The 17,511-nt window shown below is 45.5% G+C and overlaps 2 protein-coding genes across 3 annotated transcripts; one reads left to right on the top strand and one right to left on the bottom strand.

Moving 5' to 3' along the window:
* Nucleotides 1–1,085: 1,085 nt before the first annotated feature.
* On the bottom strand, nucleotides 1,086–5,090 carry LOC117611335 (uncharacterized). Its single transcript, XM_076689598.1, has 2 exons — nucleotides 4,860–5,090; nucleotides 1,086–4,541 (listed from the first exon to the last, which is right to left on the bottom strand). Exons 1-2 carry the CDS (start codon nucleotides 5,088–5,090, stop codon nucleotides 1,086–1,088), a joined length of 3,687 nt encoding a protein of 1,228 aa, XP_076545713.1.
* Nucleotides 5,091–5,388: 298 nt separating this feature from the next.
* On the top strand, nucleotides 5,389–7,142 carry LOC143305590 (uncharacterized). Of its 2 annotated transcripts, XM_076689745.1 has the most exons (3): nucleotides 5,389–5,522; nucleotides 5,660–5,931; nucleotides 6,332–7,142. In XM_076689745.1, exons 1-3 carry the CDS (start codon nucleotides 5,443–5,445, stop codon nucleotides 6,355–6,357), a joined length of 378 nt encoding a protein of 125 aa, XP_076545860.1. In that variant the 5' UTR covers nucleotides 5,389–5,442; the 3' UTR covers nucleotides 6,358–7,142. The 2 variants fall into 2 exon arrangements, 1 of the variants encoding a protein (XP_076545860.1); XR_013062632.1 differs by having other exon boundaries at nucleotides 5,398–5,581; nucleotides 5,660–7,142.
* The last annotated feature ends 10,369 nt before the right edge of the window (nucleotides 7,143–17,511 follow it).

The raw sequence follows: 17,511 nt of genomic DNA, 5'->3' as shown, positions 1-17,511 counted from the left end.
AGTCAATGAACCGATTTCCTGATTGCTAACGCTTTCGTAACTTGAAATTGGAGACAATGGAATTTTTTTTGTCGAGACGTAACATCCCTTCCCCCTTAGAGTCATCATCATCCTGTTGCCAGTTCCTCGGACACCTGCTCCATCTTTGCGAGATCTATGAATGGTGGATGTCTCGTAGTTGTGTAGCGCACTCCGGGCAGTGGTGTTGACCGTGGTGGCTCGTATCTAATGTCACTTCGAGGAAATCCTTTTGATTGGTATAATGGGCTAGGCGTGTGACAAAGACCCTCTTAGATTCAACTCGTACGGCTGATTCCTGACTTGATGATGCTAGTCTCCTTGTTTGATCGTTTCGCCCCTTAACCGGGAAAGGGGTTAGAGAACGGATTCGGCTGAAAGTTTTTGCCGGTGCGCGACCTTGCCGAAGCGATATCTTCCGATGGAGCAACCGCGTATAGAAAAAGGTGCGAAGTGATCACGCAGGATCTTTGATTCTGAGAAATGTATTTGAATAAAGCGAAATCCAAAGAAAAGTTTAACAGTTCTTGCCAACCGAAGCAGATTGTTCGAAATACTGCGCTAAACTTGTACGCTAAGCCGAGTATATAAGAAAAGCAAGTATGCGGCGGCATATTTATATTATGGTTCCTTCGTCCCCGTCGTCGCCCGCCGGTCTAGCAGCCCAGTCGGCTCGCTACGTCGGCCAACGGAGCGAGAGAGATGGCTGGAGGCCGGCGGAACGAACAGCAGAGACGAAGGAAGCGATCTAGAAATTTCTAGATGACTCGTTCGACGCTCGAACATACCGCCCGCCTTCTTTGGACGGCAAAGAAGCAGAAAGCAAGAAGCACTCATGCATCAAACAAATCCATTCATAAAGCTAACCTTAATGTGAACAGTAAAGTTACGTGCATCAAACCGTTGAACACAGTGCGAGGTGCATAAAAATTAAAAGGCTTACAACTAACGTAATACAAAGGTAAGTAATTATACTAAAGAACATATATAAGTGATTAAATTGATTCCGGCGTCAAACCGCCCGCCATGACTATATAAATTTTTTCTCCACGCGCGAAACGGAAAATTTACGTGGAAGTAGGTGAAGTGACGTCAGCAGAGGGCACCGGGAGGGGGCACAACTTGACGATTGGTCTGGTGACGAAACCGCTAGTAGTTTTCAAGGTGGCTACTCTTACTCGTCCATCTGGCCCTGGATGAAGGGCTTCAACCCGGCCCATCGGCCATTTTGCCGGTGGTTGCAACTCGTCGCGTAGTAACACTAGTGTCCCCAGCTTCAGGTTCTCCTTCTGCTGACGCCACTTGGGAAGTTGCTGCAAATGCTGCAGATATTCCCGCCTCCACCTGTGCCAAAAGTGAGAACGTAATGCAGATATTTGTCGCCAGCGCGAAATAAGAGAAATATCATGCGAGTCGGACTCTGGATCCGGAACGATACAAGTGGGTTCACCGATTAAAAAGTGTCCGGGTGTTAATGCCGACAGGTCCGAGGGGTCGTCGGAAAGTGGATGTAGCGGCCGTGAATTTACGCAAGCTTCCACCTGGCACAGAAGCGTCGTCATCTCCTCGAAGGTAAGCGTGGCGTTTTCGACGATTCTTCGCAAATGATGTTTAACCGTTCTAACTCCTGCCTCCCATAGGCCCCCGAAGTGCGGAGCATACGGAGGGATGAAGCTCCAATCCGTGCCTTCGGCTGCCAGCGAAGCTGCGGCGTTTAGGTAGAAGGCGGAAGCGCCGCGGAACATGTTGCGCAACTCCCGGTCCGCTCCGTGGAAGACGGTCCCATTATCGCTCAACATCGTGGCGCAGCGGCCTCGGCGACTGATGAACCTGCGAAAAGCGGCTAGGAATGAGGCAGAGGTAAGATCTGAGACAGCTTCCAGATGAATCGCGCGAGTACTAAGGCAAATGAACAGCGCTATATATCCCTTGTAGGATTTGTGTCCTCTTCCTGGTGATGTTCGCAGCTTCACCGGTCCTGCGTAGTCCACTCCCGTAGAAAGGAAGGGTCGGCGGGGAGTGATGCGCTCGATCGGTAAGGGGCCCATCAACTGCGTGGTCGGCCTTCCACTGTAGCGAGCACATTTCACGCACCCCTTAATGACGTCTCGCACTAGAGAGCGGCCATGGATGATCCAGTAGCGTCGCGCCAGCAGGCTCCTGGTGAGTTGTGGTCCTCCGTGTAAAGTACGGAGATGGGCATCTCGCACCAAAAGAGTAGCCAACGGATTTTTCTTCCCGATGATGTAAGGGTGCCTCTCATTATAGGGAAGGGAGGCTTGGTCCAGGCGGCCTCCGACGCGTAGCAGCCCTTGGTCATCCAGGAAGGGCCTCAAGGCGATGAGGGTCGACGATCGCCGTACCTCTTTGTGCTGCCGGAGCTGGTCGACCTCGGCGTGGAAGTTGGACTTCTGAGCTAGGCCGATAGCGATCCGCAGAGCAGCGTCTCGCTCCGAAGCCCGGATGAACCCGGTTTCGGTCTTCAGCTTCCTTGTAAGTCGATGAAATCTAAAGCAGAGAGCAATAACGGCAGTTAGGCGTGTCAAGCTTGAAAACCTTGTTAAGAGATCGTTCTCCTCGTTTTCCTTTGCTAGGTAGATTTGTACTCGGCCCTGCTCCAAGTCGGCCTCCTCAACCTTTCCTAGTGGTGATGCAGGCCACTGATCGGGGGGGTTGATGAGCCAGGAGGGTCCCCTCCACCAAAGCTGCGACGATAGGAGCTCCGACGGCGTTATCCCTCTTGTTGCCAAGTCCGCAGGGTTGTGTTTGGTAGCCACGTGTCTCCAATTTTGAGGCGGAACATTGGACTGCACAGTGGCTACTCTGTGAGCAACAAACGGCTTCCAGGTCGAGGCATGCCCTCGGATCCAGTGGAGGGTAACGCTAGAGTCCGTCCAAGCCGTGATGGTTACTGGTACGTTCAATCCCCTTTGTACTTCCGCAATTAATTTGGAAAGAAGCACAGCGCCGCATAATTCCAGGCGTGGTATGCTAACTGCTTTGACCGGAGCGACCTTGGTTTTTGCCACAAGCAGTGTGGTCACGCTGACTTCTCCCTTGGACACTCGCAGGTAGACGACGGCTGCATAAGCTCGCTGGGAGGCATCGCAGAACCCGTGCAGATCCAGTTGCGCCGAGTCTGCTGAGTAGTTCGTCCAGCGAGGAATGGCCAAAGCGTCGAGTTGGCTCAGCGTCGTCCGGAAGGTTTTCCATGCGGAAAGCAGTTGGTCAGGTAAGTCCTCATCCCACTCTGCACCAATTATCCAGAGGTCCTGCATGAGAATCTTTGCGAAAATTAAAACAGGGGCCGCCCATCCCAAGGGGTCGAAGAGACTGGCTACTTCCGAGAGGATACGCCTTTTTGTGTATCGGGAGGGCTCTTTGAGGGGTGGAAGGACACGCAAGGAGAAGGTGTCCGTGGTTGGCCTCCAGACGACTCCCAAGGTACTGACTCCAGTGTGGTCCTGGAACACGCAGGCTTGACTTTCTTCCGCTTCCTGTAAGCTCGGCTTATTCGATGCCCATTTACTCAGATCGAAGCCTCCCGATTGCAGGATGGAGATGACCTGTCGTCGTAATTCCAGAGCTGCTTCCTCGTCGTCGGCTCCGGCAAGGATATCATCCACATACGAATGCCGACGAATTGCGACCGCTCCCAGCGGAAAACGCTCCTCTTCGTCTGCCGCTAGTTGGACCAACACCCGCAGCGCAAGGAAGGGCGCGCAGGCTGTGCCATAGGTGACGGTCTTGAGCCTGAAGTCCTGTACAGGTTGATCGGGTCTGGAGCGCCAAAGTATCCTGGTCCAGTCCGCGTCCGCCGGGTCTACTCGAATCTGCCGAAACATTTTAACAATATCCGAGGTAAATACTACTCGAAAAAGGCGCCATCGTGTTAAAATCATCCAGAGGTCTGACTGTAGTTTCGGTCCAGACAGCAGGCAGTCGTTGAGAGAGGATCCCGTGGCGGTGCGAAAGGAGGCATTGAAGACGACCCTGATTTTGCCAGTAGGGTCGTATCGCTTCGCCACAGCATGGTGCGGTAGATAGTAGGCTGGATCCTGAACCGCAGATTCCGGTACCGCCTCCATGTGATTCAAGGCCGCGTACTCGTCCATGAACTGCGAGTACTTGTCTCGCCAGGCTTCGTTGGACGCCAACTTGCGCTCACAGCTGAGCAGCAGCTTTAGCGCCGTCGATCTGCTGGGCTTCAGGGCGAGGCTTGGATCCAATTTGAAAGGTAGGTGCACCGAGTAGCGGCCTGTTTCGTCCCGATAGTGCGTCTCTCGAAAGTGCCGCTCACATTCTCGGTCCTCGGGTGATAACGGGGGCTGTTCGTGTAGCTCCTCGAGCTCCCAAAAGCGCCGAAGCAGCCTATTCGTTGAGTCGTCCGTTTGGCAATGAAGGCTGTGGACGACTGCCTTGCTGCTAGGTCCTTTGGCATCAGAGACAGGGCCCATCAGTACCCACCCAAGAGGCGTACGCCGCGCCGTTGGGGTACCCATCGGTCCAACCCTCGACTCGTCCTGTAACAAAACTCCACAAATATCAGCTCCTAGGATCAAGTCAACACGAGAGGGTACTCCATATTCAGGATCGGCGAGAATCACTCCTTGAAGGTGCGGCCAAGACTGTGGTTGCACTGCTCGAGCTGGGAGCAACGCCGTCAGTTTCCGCAGCACCAACGCACGAACCGACAAGTGAAAGCTGGGGTCCAGACGAGAGCGCAAAGAAAAGGAAACTTCGCTTTTCGCCAGTCCACTCTCATTCTCCTGTACTCCTGAGATGGCGACGCTAACCGCCCGCCGTGGCAAACGGAGCGCTTGAGCTACTCAACCCGATACCAGCGACGTGTCCGAACCGGTGTCTAGCAGGGCTCTGACCTCTAGGTGTTCCCCTGATGGTGCCTCCACCCTCACCTTGGCCGTTGCTAAGAGCGCGGCGGGTCGAGTGGTAGCTGAACAGGCGAAGGAGGCAGCTACGTTTTTTTCTTCGATGTCGGAAAAAACCGCTGGCGGTGGAGATGTTGGAGCGTCTCCTTTGGCCGTGGGTGCACTCTTAGCGGGACTCGCCATCGCATCATGGAGGAGCGTGTGGTGCTTGTTGCCGCACGCTAAGCAGACTTGGCTGGATGGGCACTTGTTCGAGTCGTGGCCAACAGTCAAGCAGTTAAAACACGCCTGTAGTTGTTGCGCTCGCTCCTTCCGGCGCCGTGGTGGGAGCGCCTTTAGCTTAGAACAATAAGCAAAGTTATGATTTCCTGCACACGAGGGGCACTTACGAGGGGCGGGACTCTTAGCCGATGCAGCTAAGACTGCGACATTAGACCGTTTTACAGACGCCTCCTTTTTTGTTTTAGCCAGGGCACCGTTGGTTGTTGCGGGATGCAACACGGGGTCGGCCGCCTGAGCAGCATCCAGCGCTTGGATGCGATTTTCTAGGAAAAGAGAAAGCTGTCGGAACGACGGGATGTCACGACTATCAGCAAGAGAGGTTTCCCAGGCCAGGTGGGTGGTTTTGTCCAATTTTTGGCTTAAGAAATAAACAAACCACTCATCCCATTGAGGTACCGGTTTGTTTAGCGCCGTGTACGCCCTGATCGATTGTCTGAATGTATCTAACAGCCTTTTCAATTCCGCGGCAGACTGCTGTTGCGCGGGAGGGCAGGAGAGAAGAGCCCGGTGGTGCGAGAAAGACAGAAGACGCAAATTCCCGTACCGCTGCTCCAGATCCTCCCAGGCTCCTTGGTATCCAGCATCGGTGATTGGCGTATTTTGGATGACCTCCGCCGCTTCCCCGGTCAAGGCCGTCTTCAGGTACAGCAATTTCTGTACATCTGGAAGATTGGGAACGCTGTGAACGAGGCTCCGGAAAAGATCTCGGAAACTCTCCCACTGCAGGGGGTCTCCCGAGAAGGTAGGTAATTGTATCTTTGGCAATTGCGGCTTTGCCGGCGGGTCTGGAGGCGCTTGTACTCCACGCGAGGGACCCGCATTCGCGAGGTCCTCTTGGTACTGCGCCATCTGAGCCGCGACCTGAAGATAAGCTTCTTCGATGGTAGAAAAGCGGTCTTGGTCTACGTAAGCACTGTCCTCGGCTTCTTTGAATCGCAACAGTTGACGGTGACCATTTAAAAACGCATCCCAATATCGCTCAAGGAGACCTCTACGCTGTTCCAAAACTGCCCGCGTAATTTTTTCCCTACCCAATTTACAAAGGTTAGTCCAAAACCGTTGGATCCAACGTCCGAGTTCCTCCTGTTCCCGTAAAATATCCACGTATTCAGTCGAAGGCATCGTAATTCTTCCCTTTTCAGATCAGGGCGTTTCCGAAAACCGTTAGAAGCACCGACTGTTGACTCGAAGTTCAAGACGTTCCGAAGCGTTTACAAACACAGGCTCGACCTCAGGAGACAACGCCCAAGCGGGTGACGTCACGGCAGGACCGTTACGGCAAGAGAAATGATTTAAATAAAGAATGGGACTTATCTTTCTCCTTTTGACTCCCTTTTCCGAGGCCTGGTTGATTTGTTCGTGGAGTCCGGTCTTGAGGCGGCGAGTCAATCCTCCCGCGTTGGAGTCCAGCCGCAATTTCCCAGGAATCGTCACTGGCACCACTCACTCGCGACGTGGAAGAACGTTCGTTGACCGCAATGATCCGGCTCGAAGGACCAATGTTTGATCGTTTCGCCCCTTAACCGGGAAAGGGGTTAGAGAACGGATTCGGCTGAAAGTTTTTGCCGGTGCGCGACCTTGCCGAAGCGATATCTTCCGATGGAGCAACCGCGTATAGAAAAAGGTGCGAAGTGATCACGCAGGATCTTTGATTCTGAGAAATGTATTTGAATAAAGCGAAATCCAAAGAAAAGTTTAACAGTTCTTGCCAACCGAAGCAGATTGTTCGAAATACTGCGCTAAACTTGTACGCTAAGCCGAGTATATAAGAAAAGCAAGTATGCGGCGGCATATTTATATTATGGTTCCTTCGTCCCCGTCGTCGCCCGCCGGTCTAGCAGCCCAGTCGGCTCGCTACGTCGGCCAACGGAGCGAGAGAGATGGCTGGAGGCCGGCGGAACGAACAGCAGAGACGAAGGAAGCGATCTAGAAATTTCTAGATGACTCGTTCGACGCTCGAACACTCCTTTTGTCTTATTTATCGGAGGATGCAGGAAAATATAATCAAAATACTATAAACATAATAAAATAATGAAAATTGTAAGTAGAGGAAATTTTAAACTTATGACAGACACGTGTAATCCCTGCGAGGCTCGAAAGAGAAAACGAACAGAAAGATAAATAAGTTGTTACAATAAATAATGTTTTCTTTTTGTCTTAATTTACTAGTGCCCGCTGCTGAGGTAATGGCGGCAGTGGTTATTGCGCAATTGAAGGTGGTGTGGTTGTTGGGGGTTGCTCCGGAGGTGTAGATTGGTTTTGTGGTTCGGTCCTTTCCTTCTGACAGATTTTTGTTATCCAAATTTTCTTCGTGGCGTGTCGTGTGCAGTATACAAGGATTGCTATGGCTAGAATAGGTAGGTAGACTAGACTTCCGTGCAACACGTTGGTTGTAAGATTCCGACTCCGATGGTGTGTATCCATTTCTGCCAATTTGGCTTCTATATCTGTTAATGAATCGTCAATGGGTGTGCTGACGCCTGGGGCTTTTGATGGCATGGTTAATGATTTAATTTCTTTATAGCGATGAATCTGTGGAGAAAATTCTGAGATGTTTAGTAGTAAATTTGGCTGGTAAAAATATTGTTCTAGGCTTTCTAGATGTTGTATTCCAATTAGCGTCTCATGAGTAGTTTTAGCTATGCACCCTGCTCTCAGCTGGAAAATTCCAGTGCCCTCTATTGTTACGATGTCATCCTTCATTCCGTTACTAATGAGTTGTACAGATTCTGGTTTTTCTAAGGAGTACAACCAGGCTTGCATGGTCCTTAAGTGTGCCCAAAATGGTCTGTGCTGGGGTTGTAACCGCACCTCACATGTTTTAAATGCGTGGGTGGTAGGTCGCAACAGTAGGGTAACTTCGCAAGCTGTGGACGAGGCAATTTCAGACAACGGTCGTCCCAGTGGACAAAGATGTGTGTACGGGGTCTTGTGGCAATTATTGATGTAAGACTCGTCTGCTTCGAAGTAGAATCGATGATCGTTGCTTATTGCTAAATATGGTGTTTTAGGTTGAATGTAGCCAGATGCTGTAGTATTTTGTCCTAACCTTTAGGATATCGGCTAAGAGTAAGTGCGATAGAGATGGTATGTTGTTCCTTCTGAAAGAGGCAGCTGTAACACTATGAGGATTCTTCCTTGATGGATTATTGCGTTTACGGTGGTAGATCTTGTTAATTCTTTAAGTGATTGCTGACCCGGTGGTATTGGTAGATCGAAGTTCCTCTGTGTGTTCCATATATCCGAAATTATGCGGCGTGAAATAGATCTGCCCAATAGTGCGTGTGGCACCTCACCGGATTTTACAGCTCGTATTGCGGCGAGGTATGTTTCAGCTGTTTTTATGTAGTGGTCCAGAGATATCTCTATACTGTGTACGAATCGTGACAGAGCCATCATGTATTGAAGTGTGTTTACGCTGTTCTCCTCCTGCTGGATGGCTTCGGTAATCTCGTTCAATCTATTGCGATTTTCTGAAATTAGTTCCGTGTTTTTCTCAAATATTTGGTGAAGTTTATGTAGTCCGTTTCTAACTATATGTGCCTGATTTTCCATGATATGTGCCAATTCGTTTTGATTATGGTACAGTTTATCTATCTCCGAGTTATAATATTCCGCGTCTTCTGTGGTGAGTATTCCGAAAAGTGTATGACTTATTGAACCAATAAATCCAAAGGGAGCGCTTCGTCGCCTTATTGTTTTTGGGCCATCGTAAGATTCCGGTGTCTGAAATTCTGTTATTATTTCGTTTAGTTGATCCTGTAAGCTTAGTGCTTGGTCTGCTTTTCCATACACGTGGGGTAACCGCAAGGTTGCTGCGCAAGCGGTTGCCGTCGTTAGAGAGAGGCATTTCCCATAGACACCGTTTAATTCTGAATATTCGAGAGGAAATTGTGTCTTCAGTTTACTAATGTCTATTGACAATGTCACCCGCCAGTCGGCTGCTATCAAATGGATATTGTGTAATTTTTCGAAGTACATGCCTGGTGTCGCGTCAAGTTTTGTTATTTCATATGTTTTTTTCTATTCCGCCGAGTGCGATCCGCTCCAGAGAGTGAGAGTGAGAGAAATGAATGTTACCAATTTCATTTTGCCCTGTTGCAACAATTAATTAGGTAGAGTTATTTGATAGCTATTTTTGGTGGTATAGTAGTAATTTGTCCGCGTGTTTAATGAGACGTTTACCCGTTTCTGTTTCTAAAATTATGTTATTCTTTTCCAAGATTCCAACAATTTTTTAGGGTCCATGGTATCGATTACCAAGTTTTCCTTTCTGAGGTTCAACCAAGACTCGTGCCATGTCCCCTATTTTTCCTTGAAATGGTTGTACCTTTTCGTCATAGTATAGTTTTGATTTTTCTTTTGCCTGAATTAAATTCTGTCCTGCTATAGTTTGCATTTCTGTTAAGCGTGAAATTAGTTCCTGGAGATAATTATTGTAAGTTGGTAGTGATTCTTCTGACGGGAATGCACTAGGATAACGCGCTATTTTTCCAAATACCAGTTCATATGGGGTGAAATTCGTTGTTTCGTGTACGGAAGTGTTATAGAAGAACATTGCGAACGGTACTATTTTGTCCCAATCATCGAAATCGTCTAAATAATGTTTTATGTATTCAGTTAATACTATATGACTTCGTTCTAATGATCCGTTAGTTTGTGGTCTATACCCGGAAGTAGTTACGTGATTAATTTTGAAAACCTTTGCAATTTCTTTTAATACTCTATTAATAAAACTGGTTCCCTGATCGGTTAGTATTGTACGTGGAGTTCCATACTGCAATATCACATGTGTCACTAATGCATGTGCTATTGTTTCTGCCTTTATGTTTGGCACCGCTACTGCAATACAATATTTTGTCAGATTGTCTTGTATGGTCAAAATGTGTCTATTACCGCTAGGAGTTACTGGAAGAGGTCCTACTGTATCCAATGAGATCTTATCGAATGGTTGGAGAAGAGTGTCCGTTATGAGCATTGGCTCACGGGTTTTCGTCCTAACTAATTTGTTTTCTTGACATTTTTCACAGTTTCTAATGAAATTTTGTACATCATTACGCATTCCTGGCCAATGGAATCTTTCTCGAATTCTGTGATAGGTCTTTGTTACACCCTTGTGTCCTCCTACTAAACTTCCATGTAATTCTGAAATTATTTTCAGACGGAGTTCTTCGGGTGGGACTTGTATGCTTCCTGTGCAGATCGTTACTTCGACATCGCTATCTCCAAGAGTATCCCTTAGCACTTTGACTAAGGTACCCTGGGGAAGCGTATCGGTAAAGTCGCCAGATCTCGAAATTCTAATTGTATTTATTTTTAATTTGGAAAGAATTAATCTTAAATTATGTAGAGCAATTCTAAAGTTTGAAATTGAGATAACATTGTAATGTTTCTGTTTAACTACTACGCTAAAAATTTTGTATTTACCTCGTGGTGTAACAAGTACCTGTCCCAGTTTTGGATTTGCTGCTTTCAGATTTGCAATGCTTATAACACTCATATCTACAAGTAACCTACTAATTGGAGTGGTTAATTCTATGTCAGCCGGGATGAAGTGAATATAATGACTGCGTATACTCGTCAAATTTTCTCGTGTAAATTTATTTGTTTTCCTGGATGGATGTTCAGGTTTTGTATCCGGTAGAATACTTTCAGTTATCTGAATGCCTGGCCAGTGCTGGATAATTTTATTTGTATCGTATGGTTGTGAGGTAATCAGTCGTTTTGGTAAAATGGAAGGATTCGATTTCGTTTCTGAATTAGTAGTCTGCGGAAAAAGGGTGGAAAGGGCTAAGGGTTTATCTAAAGATAGTGGTGTGGGTAATATGGATCTGTATGGTTGTCGAATTACTACGGTATTTTCAAATTCGGTTGGTGCGTTTAATTCGTTTTCTTCATGAATTGTGTCTAGTGTGAATTCCTTGGATGTAGGTCGTATCATGGTCTGTTTTGTTGCGTCCTGTTCGTCCTGTTCGTATCGTGCCAGTAACTTATCTACTCGTCTGTTTAGCTCTTCCTCGTCTAATTCCTCTATTTCTGGTTCTGCTTTGTCAGTTGATTCCTGAAGAATTTCGCTACGTTCGTGGAGGAATTTGTCAAAACGGTCAAAAGATTCATGTAGTTCGTCTAGGTTAATAGATGGTTGTTCTATGGTCTTAGGGAGAAATAATTCATCGTCGCTATTATCGAGAGGAGCTGGAATTTCTATCATTATATTTTCGGGATGTGTCTCTGTGGTTTCGTCCTTGTCATTGTCAGGCTCTGCATCAAGAATGTTCTCAGGTTTTTCCAAAATAACTGTTTTCCTTGGTAAATTTTGTGGTGATATAGTGGGTGGACCGAGACTAGGTAGTACGCTTTTACGTCCTCTGAATACTGGTAGGTCAGACGTCTCAATGGGTTCCTCATCCTCATCGGTATTTTGTGATATTTCGGAAGTGGAAGGTTCTGCATAGTTTATGGGTTTGGGCGATCCCTTAGGTTCTGACTTGGAACGCGTTCTTGTTGAAATGGCACTTTTATCTAATGTGGGTTTATCTAGTTTTGGTTGTGTCTTTCTGCCTGGTGGCCTGCCCACAGGTCTCCGGGGTTCCACTGTAGGTTTTGTACGGGGTGCGAATGGGATTGTTACTTTTGGTTTGACGGTTGGCTTTCGGATAGGAAGAATTTTTTCACATTCCGATTCACTATCGGAAGTTTCTTTTGAGCTTGCATTTGAACTTGTATCATCTAATTCTTTAATGGGATTCCGTGAAAGTGCATCAGCGTTTATGTTCAAATGGCCGGGTTTATGGACGAAATCGTACTCGTAATCGCGCAATTTTAATCTCCAACGCACTAATCTTTGTCCAGGATCTTTTATAGAGTCTATCCATTTTAAGGGTTCGTGATCACTAACCAAGGTGAATTTTCTTCCATATAAGTATGGTCGGAAATGTAATACGGCATACAGTACTGCTAAACATTCCTTTTCTGTGGTGGAATAATTTTGTTCTGCTTTTATTAACGATTTTGAGAGGTAGGCTACAGGCAAGTCGTGTCCGTCTATGTCTTGGCTAAGTACTGCGCCTATTGCAAAGTCAGATGCGTCTGTCGTCAAAATGAATGGTTTGTCAAAGTTCGGATATTGCAGTATAGGGCTCTTGCACAATGCTCTACGTAAAGTTTCGAAACATTGTTTTTGTTCTTTTCCCCAAATGAATTTGCTATTTTTCTTTAATAATTCCGTTAATGGCTTGGCTTTTGCGGCAAAATTTTTTATGAATCGACGATAATAACCTGCAAGTCCTAGAAACTGTTTTATGTTCTTTGCGTTTTGCAGTCGAGGAAAATTCTCTACAGCGATTATTTTCCTTTTATCCGGTTTTACTCCTTTGGAACTAATGATATGTCCTAAATAGGTTACTTCGGTTTTTAGAAATTCACATTTATCCGGTTGAAGACTTAACCTCTCTTCGCCTAATCGCGGAAATAGACGCCGAATTTTCTTTCCGTGTTCTACCAAATTTTTCGCGTAAACTACAATTTCATCGAGATACACTAGAGCTTCTATACCCTGTAATCCGCGCAATACTTGATCCATTAACCGTTGAAATGTTGCGGGAGCATTCTTGAGCCCTTCAGGCATACGAATGTACTCGTAGTGACCGCGAGGTGTAGTAAATGCGGTTTTGCTACGATGTTTCGGATCCATTTCAATTTGCTGGAAGAATATCCACAATGTTGAGTAATGGATATGCATCGCCTATCGTTTTTTCGTTAAGTTTCCGAAAGTTAATCCACCTTGGAATTCCCTTGGAATCAGGTTTCTTCGGTACTATCCATAGTGGTGAATTGTAAGGAGAATTTGAAGGAGTTATTATTCCTGCGGTAGTGATTTGGCGCTCTATTTCAGCTTGATGAATTGGGGGAAAACGGTATTGTCTAGTGTTAACGGGTACGTCGTCTATGGTATGTATTGGGTGTTGTATCAACGGAGTGGATTTTAACTTATCACCTGGTAGATTAAATATTTCTGGAAATTCCTTGATTAACTCAATTACATGTTCCTTTTCCTCGTTGTTTACATCATCTAAACGGAGTGTGGTCAAAATTTCTGTTACGCGGTCTAGCGGTTCTGATCGATTCTCGTGTTCCGAATCTAAGTTGAGGTGTTCTTTTTCTTCAGGGAAATTATGATATTTGAATGGCAAAATTTCTTGTGGTGGAATTTCTATTTCCACGTCTTGGTTTAAAGTATTTATCGCGAGAACATGGCACATGCCTTGATTGACGCTTACGGCTGCTTCTCCAATATATATTCCATCTTTAGTTTGAAGCAAAGGGAGGTAACCTTCTTTTAGATCACAATCAATTGTATCTATGGCTATTGCTTGTCACGATCGACTTTGAATTCGGTAAACTCTAGGTTTGTATTGCCGTGGTTTTTCTTTTGGAGGATTTTCACTAATAAAACGAAATGGTTTGATAGGTTCACTTTCCGTTACTAACGTATTGTGTGCAAAGGAAATTTCAGCCTGCTCTTGTCTCAGGTAGTCTTTTCCTAGAATTCCGTCACTACTGGTTGGAAATGATGATCTTACTACGTGAGATTTTACGAGTTGGCCTAAAATTGTTATTGTGGTTGTTCCTAAAGTTTCAACCTTCTCTGAAGTAATTCCTGACATTTCGGTTGAATCGTGAATATCTATTGCCAGATCCTCGTGCAAGGCTTTCAATTTAACTAGATTAATGTCTGCGCCTGTGTCTATTAAAAATGTGGCTGCTTTAGACCTGAGTTCGTCCGCGGATAATTTGATAAGAGGTGAGTCGCGACGAGAATGTATGTCTAATACTATTGGTTTCTTTCTAAATGTCGTACCGTTAGATGACGCATTGGGTCTTGGTAACCCTCCGTCGCGTCCTTCTGGAGAGTTACTCTGGAGTTTAAATCTGAGCTGGTTGACGATTGAGGTTGTGGTGAGGAGAAACGAACACGATTCGGTGAAGTGGATCTACTGTCGTTGTAACGAGAAGGTTTTCGCTGTTCTAACCTTGAATTTGACGGTGTAAAGGGTGTGTGAGGACCCGGGCTTGGACTTCGCGGAGGTCCCGAGGGAGTCGTCTGGTACTGGAAACTATTAGCGGAATAAGAGTTATATGGACTACCAGAGTCATACGGATTTGGTGGATAGTAAGGAGGATAAGGCATCGGGTAATAAGGTGGGTAAGGAAAATATGAATGAGGTGGATACTGGGGAAGGTTGGGTTGTTGGTATTTATATTGTTCGGAAGTATTTCGTGGCGGTTTGAGAATTCTCGTTGGTGATTCTGAAATTTCGGTAATTCTATGGGGAATCGGACTTGGGCTTCGAGGTCGATTACGATGAATGGAAAAATGTGTCTCTGTTCCATGTTGATTAGGAGAATTTGATCGAGAATTTTGGTAAGATTCGTTTTATCGAGACAAAAATAATCTGTTGGATTCATCACGAGAGGAAAATATTCCGGATTTTATGCGGGTTTCAAATCGGACTGCATATTTTGCTGCCTCATCTAAATCTTTAGGATTGCGTGCATCTACATAACGCGCCATATCGTCAGGCAAACCTCGGAGAAATGCTTCACAAGCACACTCTAATACAGAACGTATCATAGGTTCGGCTTCTTTACCATAAGAATCTTCTAACGCATTTCGAGCACCACTAATTAATGTTTCGCAGCATCGCGAATTTATAATTACAACCGTCAAATACACAATAGCAATCATTGTCAATCAACAACCATACGGTCTTCTTGTCGACGGTAACAAACACACTGCAATTTAACTTAAGCCTGTTCAATATATTCAGCCTACCTGGAAAGGATTAATAACTAAAAGAACGAATAACCAACCGTTTATTATACTAATTTAGAAGTACGATCCTTCACGTTCAATAATCTAACTCACAATTACAAGGAAATCTACTAAACTGGTCGGAGTCATAGTTTGTCACGTATTGAAGCAATTACTATTCAAGAGTTCGGAATTTCCAAACAGTAAATAGAATTTCTAAGGACAAGGTTCTAAAACTCAGGACGTTTATTTTAGAATCCATATTGTCCACAAAACTCGCGACAAGTGGTTTACAATCCTTTACGAGTGCTTTCACCTTCTCTACAGTTATCCAGCTGGCCAAAACGAGCACCTAAACCTTTTTGTCAGATTAATTCTGCAGAACATCAAACTTTCACTCCGTGTCATAAACAGGACCCCCTGTGATGCACATATCAACCAAGTCAAACAAAACCCTAAGGGGTCCCGAACCATCTAAGCTGCATACTCAGGCACCAACGGTCACTTGACCATATACCTCTAAGATACAGCCCAAACGTAAGGGTCTTGAGCCGCCTGTCGCTCACGCCTGGGTCACTGTCGGTTCGAGTCATAAACTTTGGCGACTTCCACGTGCATCACAGCCTGCTGGGTTTTTCCGGTAGCTTACATGGAAAATGTCCGGCGAGCTGATTTGCTGAACAGTTCAGTCTATCGCCAATAGCTAAACTCAAAACGTTTACTAATTGGCCCTTTTGGTCAACGCCTATCTCGTCGGACTACTTCTCTGCGGCTTCTTGCTGGACGTTTTTGACACGGACATTCATTCGAACACGAGTCTTCAAACAGCTCACTTAGCTTCAACGATTGGCAGTCACTTGTCATATTCAAGCCGTGATAACATAACTTAAACTTCGAGTCAGCGGGATCCTTCGATTCTCCGACCAGTTGAGTGCAGTCAAACAGGCATCGTGCCGCTTGCTTCACAATACCAGACAATTGTATCAGACTCTTTGTAATATAGTATCATATTTAACCTAGACGTAATCAATTATTATCCTTAATATCATAATAGGTCTTAAGGAAGTACAAACTTCGTGGTGGTGTCAATCGGTGACGGAACAATATCGGTTAACATCGCGAACGCGTACTAAAAAACAATTAAAATATTTAATCGATCATGGAAGTCACTTACGGATTCGTCTCTCCGCATTCGAATTTTCCATATTTCATGTTGATAGTACGGAAAAGATTTTCCTGGAGTGAACTTAGTTTTAAATTCCTTTAACGAGCAAAATGTTTTTCCGTACGTACTATCGCGTGCGGATCCCTGTAATTTGCCTATAACTGCTGTAACATATGCTCCTTCGCTAGCCGCTGGTACGTAAACTGCACCATTTTGAATGTCTTGCAGGAAGTCTTTTAATGGTATATTCTTTCCATCGAAAAAAGGTATATTTAGTGTACCGTATTGTAAGGTAAAGCATTCTGCCATTGAAGTTAGCATCGTGTTTGTGACGTTTAAATCGGGATTACTTGCATTTGTGTTCATTGTGTGGTTGGATAAAGGCATTTTATACGTTATTAATATTTGGTCAGATAGAGAATAGAGATAGAGAATCTGTCTGTGCGTTTAGCTTCGCTAAACAAGTTAAATGGTTAAAAAGCGTCGAAAAAGCGAATACACACGCGACAAGACAAATCTAACGAGTAAAGGAACGCTCCGCTCCAAGATAAAAATGGTTGTTTACAATCAATACAGCGTTTCGGTACCCCTGATCGTAGTCTGAAACTGTGTAACAAAAGAGAGGAAAGCGAATGGTGAAGGAACTTCGAAGCCTCCGTGGCGTGGCTAGAACTTGTGATAAAAGTATGTTTGCAGCAATTATGCATGCTCCCGTTAAAACAGCATTTCAATGTCTCGCATGGCTTAAAGCTCTAGGAGGCTTCAACATTTAGAATACATACGGACTACTTCGTTTGTTAAAGATAAGCGAAGACCGCGCGACCATCGCTCGGTCGTCCAGTCCTCGAAAGTTTTGTTGCGTTCCAAAGAAGAGACAAATGGGGTTTACCCTTGCGCTAAGGGGAGAAGAAGAGAAAAGCAGTTGTTAAATCTAAGAGGTGTGTGGAGTACATCGCGTGTTGGTTAAAATTGTTAAATGAAGTATACGCGAAATGTTCTCTCGCTCTTGCTTTTCCTCTTGCTTCCGTGGCGCTCGAAAAGAAGGGATGATAAATAAAGAAACCTATTCGAAATCTCTTGTGGAACAAAAAATAATACGGACGGACGTTAAAATTGAACCGAGACGAAATGGATCGTCTTGCGAGTTGTCTTCGCTTTGAAATTGTTAAAAATTGATAAAAGCAATACGACGAAGCTGCAGTCCGCAAAATGTTTGAAGCAAAAAGGAAATAACACGAAAATTATGGGAACGTCGTGTCTCAACTTTTTTTTCCCTCTTGTGCTCGTTTCATCGAACGATAAATACAAACATTTTGAAACGAGAGAGGAGGAAAAATTGAATA

The sequence above is a fragment of the Osmia lignaria genome, chromosome 8 (assembly GCF_051020975.1).
Source record: "Osmia lignaria lignaria isolate PbOS001 chromosome 8, iyOsmLign1, whole genome shotgun sequence".
NCBI classification, from domain to species: Eukaryota; Metazoa; Arthropoda; class Insecta; order Hymenoptera; family Megachilidae; genus Osmia; species Osmia lignaria.
The sequence above is the reverse complement of the archived record's forward strand: the minus strand, read 5'-3'. Positions and strand labels throughout refer to the sequence as shown.

Excerpts from the sequence above, each read along its gene's own strand:
- LOC117611335 (XM_076689598.1), bottom strand. The coding sequence starts at position 5,090 with ATGGCGAGTCCCGCTAAGAGTGCACCCACGGCCAAAGGAGACGCTCCA. Across the intron at positions 4,542-4,859 it reads CCGGTTCGGACACGTCGCTG|GACGAGTCGAGGGTTGGACC; the intron begins GTATCGGGTTGA and ends GTTTTGTTACAG.
- LOC143305590 (XM_076689745.1), top strand. The coding sequence starts at position 5,443 with ATGCGATTTTCTAGGAAAAGAGAAAGCTGTCGGAACGACGGGATGTCA. Across the intron at positions 5,523-5,659 it reads AGAGAGGTTTCCCAGGCCAG|ACTGCTGTTGCGCGGGAGGG; the intron begins GTGGGTGGTTTT and ends ATTCCGCGGCAG. Across the intron at positions 5,932-6,331 it reads GCAGGGGGTCTCCCGAGAAG|ATCAGGGCGTTTCCGAAAAC; the intron begins GTAGGTAATTGT and ends TTCCCTTTTCAG.